The 14,310-nt window shown below is 48.9% G+C and overlaps 1 protein-coding gene across 1 annotated transcript in view; it reads left to right on the top strand.

The window, feature by feature from the left end:
- Window positions 1-8,930, top strand: part of MXRA7 (matrix remodeling associated 7) — a 32,604-nt gene extending 23,674 nt beyond the window's left edge. The window contains exon 6 of the mRNA XM_054393860.1: window positions 8,816-8,930. Coding sequence (XP_054249835.1) covers window positions 8,816-8,930 — 115 coding nt within the window. The remainder of the gene's footprint in view (window positions 1-8,815) is intronic.
- Window positions 8,931-14,310: the final 5,380 nt, after the last annotated feature.

The following is a 14,310-nucleotide window of genomic DNA, read 5'->3' as shown; positions in this document are numbered from 1 at the left end:
GTGGCACAGTGCTGTGCTCTGCCTCCACCACATCCCCAGGGAAAACGTCCTCTGACCTAGGAGATGTCCATGAACTTGAGCTCTGGCCCCATTTATAGAGCATCTGATTGAGCCTTGAGTCCCCAGCAGCTTTACAAACTGAGCAACTCAGGATGCCTCCCTCAGAAACCTGAGGAAAGGGAGTCCAGGAAGGTTCTTTTCCCATCTCCTCCTCTCCCATCCCACAGAGGAAACTTTGGCAGACTCCACAGTAGCCTCTGCAGGGTGTGAGTCTCTGCCCCTACCCTGGCATGAGATTTCAGACCAGAGAGCAACTCTGCTTAAGCTCCTGGGTCTTTTCTTTTGGCTCAGGTCCTGAATTGTCTTAGCTGTGGCTGCTTCTCCATGTCTCCCTCACCCAGCACTCACCACTTGTCTTCATCTGCTTCTGCTTAACGCTCTGCAGCACAGGCAGCTTGCTGTTCTCTATCTGCTAACCCTCTGGGAGCCTGGCTCTGCCTCTCCTCTGTGGCTGGAGGACACCAAGGGCTGTAGGGAGCTGGAGCATCACACCAGGATGGGTGCAACCTGGTAGCCAGGGAGTTGGAGCACTCTCCCTGGGTGCTGGAGGGCAAAGCAGGCTGGAACATCCATGGCTTTCCCCTCTGCTGCAGCATGGGGCTGGAGAACACTCAAGAGTGTTGCAAGGGGATGAACACCCCCTGAAGGAGGTTGTGGTGTCCTCTCAGCTGAGCCAGCTGGGAGCTTGAACCACCTTCCTGCCTCTGGCTGGGAAATGTAGGAGGCTTGAAACCCTGGTGGGCAATGTCTGCTCTGGGGGTGACACAGTCCCCAACCCCACTGACTCCTCACCAGGCCCTATCCTGAAGGCCATGGGACTTGTGCTCCCTGGTCATGCAGGTTCCAGCAGCCTTGACTGCTCTCCTGGTGTTCCTGAGGAGCAGGAGATATTCCCTGAGGCTGAGTGCACCTTTCAACTTCTCTGTCCCACTGGAAGAACTTCAGATTTGTGTTGCTAGAAGCTCCCTTTGGTACCTCTCCCTCTTCTTCTCTTTGCTAAGCACTCTCTGTGTCTCCCTGTTCTGCATTTAAGTCTTCTCTGTGCTTTATCTATTGGTGGAAGCAACTGGCCCACACCTTTGGGACCACCAGGAAAGCTGAGATTTAGCATCATTCCTCATATTCTTCCTGCAGTACCCCAGTCTGGGACATGACTGGCTGATGGTCACTACCAGAAATGAGATGGTAGCTGTCTCCATGGTAAAGCAATGGGAAGCAGTGGGATAAGGAGGGAGCAGTGAGATGGGAGGGAAGTGCCTGGGGAGATCATGACAACCCATTCCCAGGGCTGCCCAGCATCCAGGGCCTTTCTTCATTGCTCTTGGTCCTCAAGGATCAATCCTGGCCTGTCTGCATTGAGTGAAAAGAGTCTGGAGTCAGATTGCTATGTGCCCTCCTTCCCAGGATTTCAGACCAGAGGTCTCAAGCTGAGCTCCTTCTGCCTCTTCCAAGAGAAGGAGCTGGGAATGCTCCATGCTTCTGAACATCAGCTGAGTGCAACTGCTCCTGAAAAGGGCTCAAGCAATTACCAGGGGTGGTTAGAGAAAGATGCTCTGGAACCTCCTTAGAGTGGGTCAGGACTCCTTTGGAAAGCTGTAAGTCTGTGGATGGGCTACAGGATTTCCTGACCTGCTGCAGATCTTACCCACGGGATAAATGCATATGGAATGCCACCAGCCCTCTCCCTTTGGCAGCACTGGGATGTTGCCTGCTCTCAAGGGCAAGAAGCTTTGTGCCAACGTCATGGCTGAGTTGGAGTGAAGAGAAGGCTTCTGAGGCCACCAGAAGGACCCCTCCCTTTCCATGCTTCAAGGCAAAGCATGATCTTTTGAGACCTTCAGTACTGAGCCTCCCTTGTAATCCAGGATCTGCTCTTGTCTGAGCTCCTTGCTCTCCAGCTGTTCCTTGCACAGAATCATGCCCAGCTCACAAACCACACTATTCACCATCCTGGCCCTCAGCTTGGGCCAGAGCAGAGAGATTTGGATAGTCTATACCTGAAGAAGGGATACAAACTCCCAGCAAAAGGAGACCCTAAGCAGGCTTGGCTGATGTGCTGCTGGGTGAAGCTACAGTGATCGGGTTGATTTCATCATCCAGGGTGAAGGGGAAGGAGGGAAGACCCAAGGATAAGCAGTGGCTCAATGCTCTCAGCCTCCAGCCCCAGCTAATTAAATCTTTCAGCAGCAATGCCAGAGCTTCTCAGCCTGGAGGGTTTTATGGCCCTGATATCCCCAGTGATAGACTGCTTCATGCTCTTCAGTCTAATCCCCTTCACAGCTTGCTCCAGGAGCAGAAAGGGGTTTTTCTGTTGTGCAGATGGGGAATTTGTGGCTCTGAGGAGCATCCTCCATTAAGTTCATGCTTGGTTTAAGATCTTCTCACCCCAGCTGTCAGCCTGGCCCTGTCCTGGAGGTGAGTATCTCTGCGAGGGGACTCAGGCTGGAACTGAGCTTTGTTCACCCTCCCTCACATCCTTCCTTGCTCCAACTGCGTGGAGCTTGAAGGGACCTCTCCCTCTGGGCCTCTGTGGCAGCAAGCCTGTGCCCTCAGGCATGAAATGTGATTCTGCTTGTGTGACCTGAGCAGGGTGATGGGGCCCACAGTGCCACGATCCACCCTGGACCATTCCCTTTCTTTGTCCTAAGGAGCTGGCCACAGAGGAGCCTCCGCAGCGCTGCTTGGGTAACCCCCATCCCGCGGGAAGCTCCACCTGCATCTCCCATCCAGGATCCTGGTCGTTGGCTGCACTTGTGAGGCTGCTGGGGATGGAGAAGAGAGGCAGCAATGAGGCTGTAACTTGCCTTCATGCTGTGGTTGGCAGGAGCAGGGGGACTTGCAGCCGGGGTTCAGGTGTTAGGGACGGTGAACCCGCCTGAGTTCAGGAGGAATCAGGCTGGGGGGCACCTGGGTGTGTTTGTAAGTGCCCAGGCAGTGTGTGTTGTAGCTTCCTTCTACCTCATGCAGGTTCTGTGTCCATGGGCAGCTGCCCAACCTGCTGTCACCTGGTTCCTGTGTGGATGGTTGGGCCATGAGAGGTGCTGGGGCAGTAAGGGCAGAGTGTCTCAAAGGTTCAAGCTGAGAACCATCTTTCAGCCCTGGCTCTGCTAACAACATGCTGCAAGACCTCAGGGAGTGCTTAGATGTCCCCAAAACATATCTAATCATCTCACCCTCCTTTCCTAGGACATTGGGAGAGCTTTCCATCAAAAGGAAGCCTTGTGACCTGCAGAGTCTGGGGGTGTGTGTGTTTGCCTCTTCACTTGAACAGCCACATGTGTAAGAGGACTGAGAAAGGTTGACCTGTTCAGGCACACTGCCCTGTGAAACCAGTACTCCTTCCCAGCTCTTCAGTGTGCAGATGGGAAGAGGAATCTGGGCTGGGGAAGGCTGCCAACAGCCCAAGGAGGTTCTGCACAGGACAACTGAGGCAGTAACCCCTGGAGCTAACAAAGGCTTCCAATTAGCTGGGCTTCTCCAGCTCTTACCAGTAGGTCAGGAGGGTTGTAAGAGATTGGTGCAGGATGAGAGGATTTGCACTTCTGATGGGGTACTATCCTGCTGCAGTTGATGAAGCAAAGTGTCTCCTTAGAGGCTTGAGGGTTGCAAACAGGCTTGTTCTGCCCTGAGGTGGGAAGTTGTCTTGTCTTCCCCCCACCACACACACTGAGTTTCCCCCCTTCTAGTTTATACGAACAATAATGAGGCAACGTGAGGGCTGAAATGACTGAAATGATTTCTCTTCTCTCCCTGTTTCTCTTTGCAGAACTGAAGACTATATGAAGTTGTCCCTAGCCTCCTCCTAAAGGCATCCCTTGGCATCTTTAAAGGCTTGAGAGAAATACCAAAACCAACCAAACACACCCATAAGAGAAATCCATAAACCCTCAAAACTTGGGATCCCCTCTTGGTCTGAAGTTGAGTTCTTCAAAACCTCCTGTGGTGTCAAGTTTGAGGAGAACCTGTTGTGTGGTTCCACGGGCTGGGGCTGGGTCCAAGCAGTGACTTGAGTTGTGTTTGGGGGGCTGGGATGAACCTTCCTCCCTCTCCCCTAAACAGAACCCAAACTGGACACTAACTGTGCACAGCCAGTCTGTTAGTTGTGTTCACTACCATGTATTAGGCTTGCCATGAACCCTGGGTTGTTCCTTTCTTGGGGTGGGCCAACAACAGCTCTTCTCCCAGCCCAGCCTGGACCTTATACCAGACTAGCAAGTTAGTTCTTCCTGGGGCCAAACTCCTCTTTACTACTGGGGGTGGGAACTGCCTGTGATCTCAAATGTTGTACAGTGCTGCTTTATCCTGAGGGGTGGAGGGACAAAGTGGGGGCCAAGCAAGGGATGGACTGACTCAGATTTTGCTTCTGTAGTTATTTTAGCAGAGAGCTGATTCTGTAGGTAGAGAGAAGACTTGAGAAGTGATGAAGATGGATAGTTTAACTGTTTTGCTTCTGGTGGTGCAAGTTTAGGAGCCCACACTTTGGCTGCTGTTGATGTCTGGATTCTCACTTTTCCTTACTCCTGTTCCCAAGAGGAGAGACCCAAGGAGATAGCTATAGAATCAGGGGTTCCTTCTGGCTCAGGATGAGAAAGCTGGGGCCCTGGAGGAGACAACTTCCCCATTCCTCTGCCTGCTTGCTGTCCCAGTGCCCTCTTCTCTTGCTACCTTGTGGCTCATCCACTGGAGCTAGAGCTCAGTGTTGCTCCTCATCTCTCACGTCCAGATGAATTCAGCTGGGTGTGTACCCCTGCTTCAGACACAGCAGGTGTCACACCAAACCCAGCCAGTCTCTGAGAGGGAGAAGAGGGTCCAAGTCCTCTAGCAATGTTGTAGAAACACCAGGCTGGGTAGGGATGTGTCCTTCAAAGTTTCTCTTTCACTGCCGGACAACTGCCTCTTGGCTAACGCTGCAAACATATCAGAAACCCCAACAGGCTGCTTTTGGTTTTCCTTTTTAACAGCTATGCAGACAATACTTGAAACCTTGTACACAGTTGTCCCTTCCAGCGCCTGGGGCTGGCAAACTCTTCATCAAAGGGCTCATTCAGAGAACAGGCAGGAGGCTTCAGCTTCAGAAGAGGCTGGGCTGCCCCTTCCCAGCCGCCAGCGTGCGCGGTGCTTGGCGAACGGCTTCGGGCACCTCTGAACCCTCTGCTTCAACATCCCCCCCTGGTACAGCCACTGTCTGCCCTTGGTGCTGGCTGGCTGACTGTGTCCCAAGCACCCAACTATGCAAAGAATGCCTTACATACGTTGTGTTTAAGTTACCTGGCAGTATGTACATCGAGCAAAGCCTCTAGTTGAGTCCAGATTTTTTCTGCTTAGTGGCAGCGAGTCAAACTCTTTCTTCAACTCAAACAGCTGTCTGGGTCTGGTTTGCTTTGTTTTGTTTTGTTTTTCACTTCTGTTTGTTCTGTTTGTTTTGTTTTGTACCTGATGGTGGCTCTTCTACGAAGGACTGTAATTCTAGTGGCTTGAATCTGTAAAAAAATTGCCTTTGTTTGGTCCAATAAACCTTGGAATAGTTTGTTTGGTTTGCGGCTTGTGGTCCCTGCCTCCGGCGGCTCCTCGTTTCTCTCTCAAGGGATGTGTGTTGAAAACTCTGGATTGTGGGTGAGAGGTGCATTCTGCCCTCCCATGCCTTTCACTCTCTAAATGATTCCACTGCCTTCCTTCACAATGGAGTCAGATCACTGATGAAAGTCAGGGATTTTCCCCCTTTATTTCTGCTGGAGCAACGCAGCGTTGCAGCAGGATCCTGGCCTTGGGTGGCTGCAAGCAGTCAGAAACATTCCCAAGGCAGAGCTCTTCTCAGGGTTTGTGACTGTGGATGTCTGGGAGCTCCTGATCCAGAGATCTCCTCTCACACACCTATGCTTTGCTGTCCCAAACCTCCACTTAATTGTAAATGTCTTAAAAGGGCCTAAGGGAGTTAAGTATGCAAATTCAATTGCCTATCAAGAAGAATTAGGCTGCTTTGAAAATCCTTAATTAATCTATTTTGTCAGCAATGAGTAAAATCCTGTTTGACCTCCTGAAGCCAAATAGTTTTGAGGACTGCACTTAGGGGATGAGAGAATTATTTGTGGATGGAGTGGGTTTGGTCTGAAATGATTAAGAAAAAAAACAAAACAAAAAACAACCTGGAGCACTAAAAAGTTGGTTTTTCAAGGTCACCTTTGATAGGAGAAGCTCCTTTTTTATATCAGTTTCGTGGTTTTGATGCCTTACTCTTCCTTCCCAGGCTCTTTTCTCTCTCTATCTATCTTTGTTTTGCTCTCCCCTTGTAGATTATGCAGCATAGAGCAGGAACAGCTTTTTTATTTCTGTGTTTTTTGGTTTTTTTTTTTTTTTGTTTGTTTTTTTTTTTCAAATGCAGAGTCAGGATATTTAAAGCTGAGGGAGGGAGCCAATCTGCATTGATGTCGTGCTTAGAAAACCAGAGTGACTATTGCCTGTGATCTTGATCTTGGTGCTTTGGAGGCAAGGGAAGAGGCCTTTGGGGAGGTTTCAGCAGTCTGTGAAATAATGAGCAAGGGATGCAGACCTGCCTGGAGCACTCCCAGCTGGCAGGCATTTCAGACACGTCAGGCAAAGCTGTGTATTGGATTTCTCCAGAGCAGACTGGAAATGTGCCCACTGGTGCCCAGCGGTGATCTAAAATAAAATATTGATCACTACAGACCATGCTTCCCCTCCTCTTGTCTGGAAAGGGCAGCTGCATGCCATTCGTGTGAGCACAAAATAAAAGTACAGAGGAGCCAGACAAACCCTGGTGTTTGACAGCCTGTGGCCACAGCTTTTGAGACCAAAAGATCCCACCTCATTACCAGGATATGGCTGGCCTCAGGACAACTGCATTTTAATTGCAACAGAAAAGAACTGGCAAATGAGCTTGCTTTTGCCAGGAACTGCCTTCCCCCCCCTTTTTTTTTTTTCTCCCTGCCCTGCCTGCTGCAGTGGTGATGAGAGGTCAGCCTGCTGTTCCTGCTTCTCCTGGGGCTTAGTCTGGGAGAAGGGAAAATGCAGAACTCCCCACATGCAACGGGCCCTCCCCTCGTTCCTGTCTCCTTCCACTGATCTTGTTCGTGGTGGTGTTGCTTCTGATGTGTTGATGCTGTCCTCTCTTCTTCCAAGCAAAGACTGTGCCCTGGTTTTGCCTGGCAATGAGTATTTCTACCCCTCCTGTTGCTGGGAAAGCTAAGAGCTTGTCCACACATGATGAGCAGGAAGCATTTGAGGCTCTGGCCAGCCTGATGTAGTGTGAGGTGTCCCTGCCCATGGCAGGGGGGTTGGAACTGGCTGATCCTTGTGGTCCCTTCCAACCCTGACTGATTCTATGATTCTAAGCATACCCGAGGTAAACTGATGGCCTGCATTTAAATGGATTAATTACAGTGTATTAAAGTCCCATGTGGAAAGCTGGGACAGGGACAGAGGACTCTTGACAGGGTGAGCATGAGGAAGTAAAAATCAGTGTCTTTCTAGCCCAGGAGAGGTCTAAAGATGCTAAACTAGCAGGAGGAGCTGGGACTGCAGCAGACCTGTGCTCTGAGCTGCTGAGCTGTGGCTCAACTGTGTTCTGTCATTCCATGAATTCTGCTCCCACAGTCGAGTAGGGGCCAAGTCAGCCTTGAAGTACCAGAAACAGCTCCTCCCTTGTTACAGCCATAAAGCACCACACCCTCATCACTCCTAATCTCACACAGGAGAGTTGGGGATGAGGTGTGCTAGGCCATACTGCAGTCTGCTCTCAGTCAGGTAAAGGAGTCTGGCAATGGGAACATAGCAGCCCATGGCCACCACTGAGTAGAGCCAAGGTGCACATTCCTTTTGCCCTGAAACATCAGAAAGCTGCATCAGAGCTACCTACAAACAACTGACCCTCCTGTGCTGCCCACATTTCTGTATCTGAGTGATGATCCCTAGATGGATGACCAATATAAGCCCTCCCATAAAGCTTCCTCACATCAAGCCCCAGGACAGATGCTGCATGCAGGACATACAAGGGTGAACTGCTTCAGGGTAGGGAAAAAATCAGGATATCATCTGTGATGGGGAGAAGGGAGTTAATCATTTCTTGTGGAGCTTTCTAGGGATGGAAATCTGAGCTAGGTGGTCCACTGGTCAAGCTCTGCCCACACAGAAATCATCTTGTTGCTGGCCTGGCTGCATCTCACCATCTGACAGTGGCAGATGAACTCTTGAATCAAAGCAAATTTCTGCCTGTGATCTTAGGCTCCAGTGGCTGATCAAAGTCATGGCCACACTAGGAAGTAGTCTGGTCTCTAGTTTTAAGGCAGGGTTTGCATTTAAAAATTTAACCTGAATTACTCTGTTGCTACAGAATGACAGAATGAAAGGACACTGCTTGCTGATGAAGATTAATCCAGTTTCAGGATGGAGTCTGCTAAACTGGGACATGCTGGTCTTGTGAAATTCCACATGTCAAGTTATCTTGAAACTTGGAGCATAGATAAGCCCTAAGGAGCTCCAAAGCTAGTGTTAAAGCTGTCTGGTTTATCTCCATACTTAAAGAACTGCACAGAGTCCTGCAGGATGATTGGATAGATGGGAAGGTAGAGGAAGAACCAGAGGCTCTCTCTCTCTTATCTCACATGGGCAGATTTCCTGCTGCCAGTAAGGGTTGTAAAATGACCTCCATTTGGCTTCATGTTTCATTTGACCATGGTGTTCTTGCTCAATGTGCCTTCTGGGGACTGGCTATTCCTACTTCTCCTTTTCTTCTTGACAGGGTTCAGAGAGAGCAGCTGGCTGCCATCTTCAGGCTCATGAAGGAAAAAAGTGACACATTTGGAGAGATGTCTGAAGGAGACATGAAGGAGCAGCTTAGACTGTATGATATATAACCATAGCCAGTGCTATGCCCAAGTCATCTTGGCCCTTATTATGCAGGACACTGGAGGCTGTAGTGCTATAAACATGTTTCAGTAGCTGTGTTGCTGTTCCAGTTTGTTTTGCAGAAAAAATATAGGCCTGAGATATTTCCAAACCCTTATTTCTCACCTTTTTCTAAATTGTTTTACCTTGAAGAGCTATCATGATATTTTCATCTCCTACAGAGTTTTTTACCTCTTTCTGGCTGGGTCCTAGGTCTCAATTACACAAAGCAGTTAAACTCACAGCTTTTTTTCTGGCCATGCTTTATAAAAATGAACTTTTAAACCTAGTCCTTAGCAGTTTGATATCTAAAGGAAGCCAAAGATGATAGATGTAAAATGAATGTAAATCATAGGATCATAGAGTAACATGGGTTGGAAGGGATCTAAGGAGGTCTGTAGCTCAACCTCCTGCTCAAAGTGGCATCAGCTATGAGACCAAGCCAGTTTACACAGAGCTTTATCCTGTTGGGTCTTGAAAGCCTCCAAAGATGGGAGACTGCACAAGCTCTCCTGGCAGAGAGAATTCTGAACCTACAGATAGAAAAGAACTAGCCAAAGGCAAGGCATTAATGCTCCTCATCATACCATTCTCATCTCCTGGGAAGGAAAACTTCATCCTCCTTCATGCTGACCCAAGCTGATTCCGGCTGACCTCGCTGAGCTCATCTTCACGCCTGAGAAAACAGCAGCTAACACCAACCTGGAAACAGAAACATCTCTTCACCTCTTGACACTGGTAACAGTAGCACTGAAGGGTTTTTGAGCTGGATTTTTCACAGGGATGATTATGCCCAGCTGAGATCCTGCTTTAAAACAAAAATGACGTAGGAAACCACATACTTAGGAAGTCTCTTGTGACTTTATCAAGAATTTGGAACAATCTTGAAGAATCCTTGGATAAGAGTAGATCAGTGAGCATCCCTAATTTTAACTGAAGATCTTCTGGTGTACTTCCCTCTCCTGTGAAATCCTGTTAAATACTTTATTAGCAGGAAGGATTTGCTCAGTTTTAGTAACTGCTGACAAAGGGAGGCAACGTTTTCTGACCCAGTTTTAGGGAATGATCTTAGGTTTGCTTAAACCTAAAGATTAGGTTTGCTTTATTTTGTGCAATCCTTTTGAGTCTGGGAAACCAAATATCTCATTATCTGGTCACTGTATCCTACTACAATGTATTCTATAACCCCATACTGTTTGGTTCTTAAGAATAATTTTATCTTCTAACTGTTTCCACTTAGATTCATAAGATCATTTTGGTTGGAGGAAACCTTTAAGATCATTAGGTCCAAGAGCTAACTGTGTGAAAATTACCTCTTCTTATTCAACAGAAAGGAGTTAAGTGGGATAAGGACTCTCATGACATAAAACATTATGCTTCCTATGTTCCTAGGCCACAATTTCCTTTGTCAAGCTGTGCAAAGAGAGAAATGTAGCAAATCTGTGTATGGAATTTCTCTCTAGTTCAAAACTGAAAGCAGGATCTTTCCCAAAGCTCTTCCTGAAAGCAAGCAAAGGAGAGTTGAAGTTTAGTTGACTTTGAGTCTTTGCCTTGCAGAATTTACAGTTGATTTCCAAAACATTGTTTGTATTTCTTCTGTTACATTTGGGCCTTCTCAGAATAGGAACATTTCAGGCTGGCAGGGGGAGAGAATTTCCTCCAACACCTCAGCTTCACATGATGCCAGCAACGCCAACACTGACTAAGGCAGAGCAGCTGGCATCAAACCTGCCCTGCTCATACCAACTCTGAGCAGTGTCATCAAAATGTTAGGATGCTGTTGAGGAGAGCAGCGTGTAAAAGATCTGTCACATGAAGCTCAGTAGAAAACCTTCTGCCCAAGACATGAAATGCTGTCTGGATGTGAACCCCATGGGGTTTAGTTGGTGCATTCTCTCTGTGTGTTCCAAGGCTGTAATAAAGAGGAGCCCACTGGACACATCTGTGTGAGTCTGTGGATGGTGGTGGGGAGGTGACGGGGGGACCTGCAGCTGTCTCAGCCAGCCAGCTTCTGATTTCCCTTTCCCTCTGGACTCATCAATATTTATACAGGAAACTTTGCCAGTGCTAGGGCAGGATCTCCCCTTCTGGGTGTCGTCCTTTAAATAACACTGGCTGCTTTTCCTCGGCCTCACGCAGGGCCGCAGGGCACAGAAGTGGCTGTATGAACGCATCTGGGAAGCAGGAGAGGGGGGTTCAGTGTGGGGGCCACTGGGGAAACCCTTCTCTCCACGACAAGCTCTGGCACTGTAAGCATGGGCGGGAGGATGCCGAACCAGTCCTGGCTCTGAGGAACCTCTCACGGCCCTTCATACCGTGGAGGCCTGGGCTCTTCTGAGCACCAGTTGCAGCGCTATGCGGCCCCCGCGGTAAGCGGCGGAACCCAGGCAGCGCCCGGCGCGGGGGTGGCTGCTACTATGGCCATCAGCCCAGGGCCGGTTGCCATTGGACATACGTGTCCCCATTTGGCACCCGTACGGCAACGCGAAACGGGAGTGAGTTGTTCCTGGCCGGCCCCCGTAGGGGCAGGGCTATGTCAGGGGAAGGGCTGATAGCCATACTGTCGTGACGTTACGTCATGACGTCACCCCGCCCGGGGCTTCACCGCAATATGGCGGCGGCCGCTGAGGGCGGTTGTGTGGGGGTTGTGTTCGGCCTTTGGGCGCCTCCTAGGAATGTCTGGGCAGCCGGCCTGCGGCAGCGCTCCTGACCGGTCGGAAACAAACGTTTTAGTCCATGTGAGGGGAGCTGAGGCAGCGGGGTCAGACCTTACCTGCGAGCCCCACCTGCAGCGGGCAGGGCTCCTGCTCTCTGAGGCATCAGAAATGAACCCTCGTGTGCAGTGATAGTTCTCTGCGGGTGTTTAGCCTGACACACAGTCCACTGAAGTCATCGGGACATTCGTTTCAGTGGGTTTGGAGTAGGGGAGCCGTGAGATAAGGTTTTAGCTGTTTTTCAGTAAATCCATGTTTAGTGATGGGCTTGGAATCTACCTGTGCTGGCACCTTAGGAAATGAATCTTCTGTCCCTCTAAAAGTACCCAAACTGTTGCGAAGTGTGTGCTGCTGCCCTCACTGACGTACTTTGCAAGAGTGGTTCGTCTGTCATAACAGGGACACAGAGCTGCTGGAGTGAGTCCAGAGGGCCACAAAGATGATCCATGGGCTGGAGCACCTCTGCTATGAGAATAGGATGATTGAACTTAGATAAGAGAAGAATCTAGGGGGACCTTATAGCTCCCTTTCCAATACCTGAAGGGATGCTACAGGAAGGCTGGAAAGGGACATGAGGGTATCTAGCAATAGGACAATGAGGAATGGTTTGAAGCTGAGGGAGAATAGGTTTAGAGTGGATCTTGGGAAAAGGTTCTTCAGTATGAGGGTGTTGAGACACTGGAACAGGTTGCTGAGGGAGGTTGTGGATGCCTCCTCCCTGGGGGTGTTCTAGGCCAGGTTGGATGAGGTTTGAGAGGTGTTCCTGCCCATGGTGGTGGGGCTGGAGTAGTTGATTTATAAGGTCCTTTCCAGCCTCAGCCATTCTGTCATTCTGTGATCCTAGATCATTGCCAAGATATTTTGTAGCTAGATTTTTTCATGGTGTTCTTATTTGTGCTTGTTCCTGACACCTCATGAAGCATGTTTGGGGTGTAAGGACTCTTGATCTTGCAGATAAGGAGTAGCTTGTGTTGTCCTGATCAAAGCTTGGGTAGATCTGCAAATGAGAGCATTTTGTTCTGGATCCTCAGTGTACTTGGATGTGTTTCTCATTGAAGCTGGGGCAGCCTTTGAGCACCAAGCAGATGCAGGTTTAAAAAAAAAATCAGGAATTATTTAGTTGGGTAGGTGGAGGAGGTGAAGACAGGAGAAAGTGGGCAGAATTCCTCTGCTTTGGCTCTGTAGGTAGCTTTGATAGGGATTACAAGTTGGAAGCTTTATTTACAGATCATTTAAATAGGCTTTTTTTCATAGATGACCTCTGGAATTAGTAAAGTTTATGTCCACTGCATTAGCAGTGCAGCAAATTGAATGCCAACAGCAAGAGGGATTGTGACAGTGAACCTGGTAAATGCATTCCAACATGAAGAGGTGGATTTTCACTGTCCTTTCCTTGGAGAGAGAAGGAAAAGATCGTGGCCCCATACCCACTGTAGACCATTTGCTTGTTGCATCTACAAGGTCATTTTCCATGGTGTTTTGCCTTCTGTGCTGCTGAGGGGAGTTGTGGCATCTTTTTGCAAACTATGTCAAATATTTTTAATGAATTCCTCAGGGGCATTTCCCAGAATGAATCAAAGGCAAAAGGCCTCATTGATATCCACCAGAGGAGAACAAGTAGGAGTTTCCAGGCCTTCTTTGGAGTTAGCATAGCACTAAATAATCCCACTCCTTCCCACCACTCCCCAGTCCCTTGTGTCTCTTAATTACTGTAACCAGGCTGCCTGCATTTGACAGGGAATTCAATCCCCAGTCCCTGAATTTATAACAGACTGGGCTTATTCCCCTAGGAATGGTGGGACCAAAGTTCAAGCGTCATGTTGTAGATAAGATTCCATTTTAGGAATGTAATTTCCTCTGGGGAGTGAAATAATTGGTTCTGGAACTTGCAGTGGCTGATGGCTGCAGGGAAGTGGTGCAGTCATCAAGCAGTGAATGCGAGGCAGAAGCAGCTCCTGGTGTAAGCTTCACCTTTTGTTACCACCCCACTTGTGTTGGTGAATCACATTTTTATATAAGGATTGTAAAAGCCAAAGAGCTGTAGCTCCATAAACCCACTGATATCATAACCTTTTCCACCTGCATTTCTCTGAAGGTTGTCTGACCTACCTAACCTCTGGGGTGGTGGAAAATGGACACTGGTGTCTGCTACCTTCTGTTTGTGGCAGGTGGGTGGTCTTTTGTTTTGTTATCCTCATAATATGACTGAAGCTTTTCTCACAAAGGTGGAGGTTGGTAGAGACTTGGACATACTCCAGGAGTTTTGACCTTTCTTGTGAGTTCTCTGAATGTCAAGGGAAGCAGCAGAGAGTCTCACCTCTTGAGTACATGTTCAGACTGGGTTGTGGAAGCAGCACTCCCAAAGATGAGCTCAGGAGGTGGATGTGGAGTGCTGGCATTGTAGAATTGAATCTGACTTTCTGCTACGATGGGAAGAGAGCAAAACATGGAAGACCTTGTGATATTTTTTTAAGCCTTGAATAGAATCATGGTGGGGGTTGGAAGGGACCTCTGAGGATCATCAGGTCCAACCCCCCTGCCAAAGTAGCATGACCCAGGGCAGGACACAGGAGAACACTTCCAAGCAGGTTTTGAAAGTCTCCAAAGATGGAGATTCCACAACCTCCCTGGGCAG

Source organism: Indicator indicator, chromosome 29 (assembly GCF_027791375.1).
Source record: "Indicator indicator isolate 239-I01 chromosome 29, UM_Iind_1.1, whole genome shotgun sequence".
Lineage (NCBI taxonomy): Eukaryota > Metazoa > Chordata > Aves > Piciformes > Indicatoridae > Indicator > Indicator indicator.
This window is presented reverse-complemented; position numbering and strand designations above follow the sequence as displayed.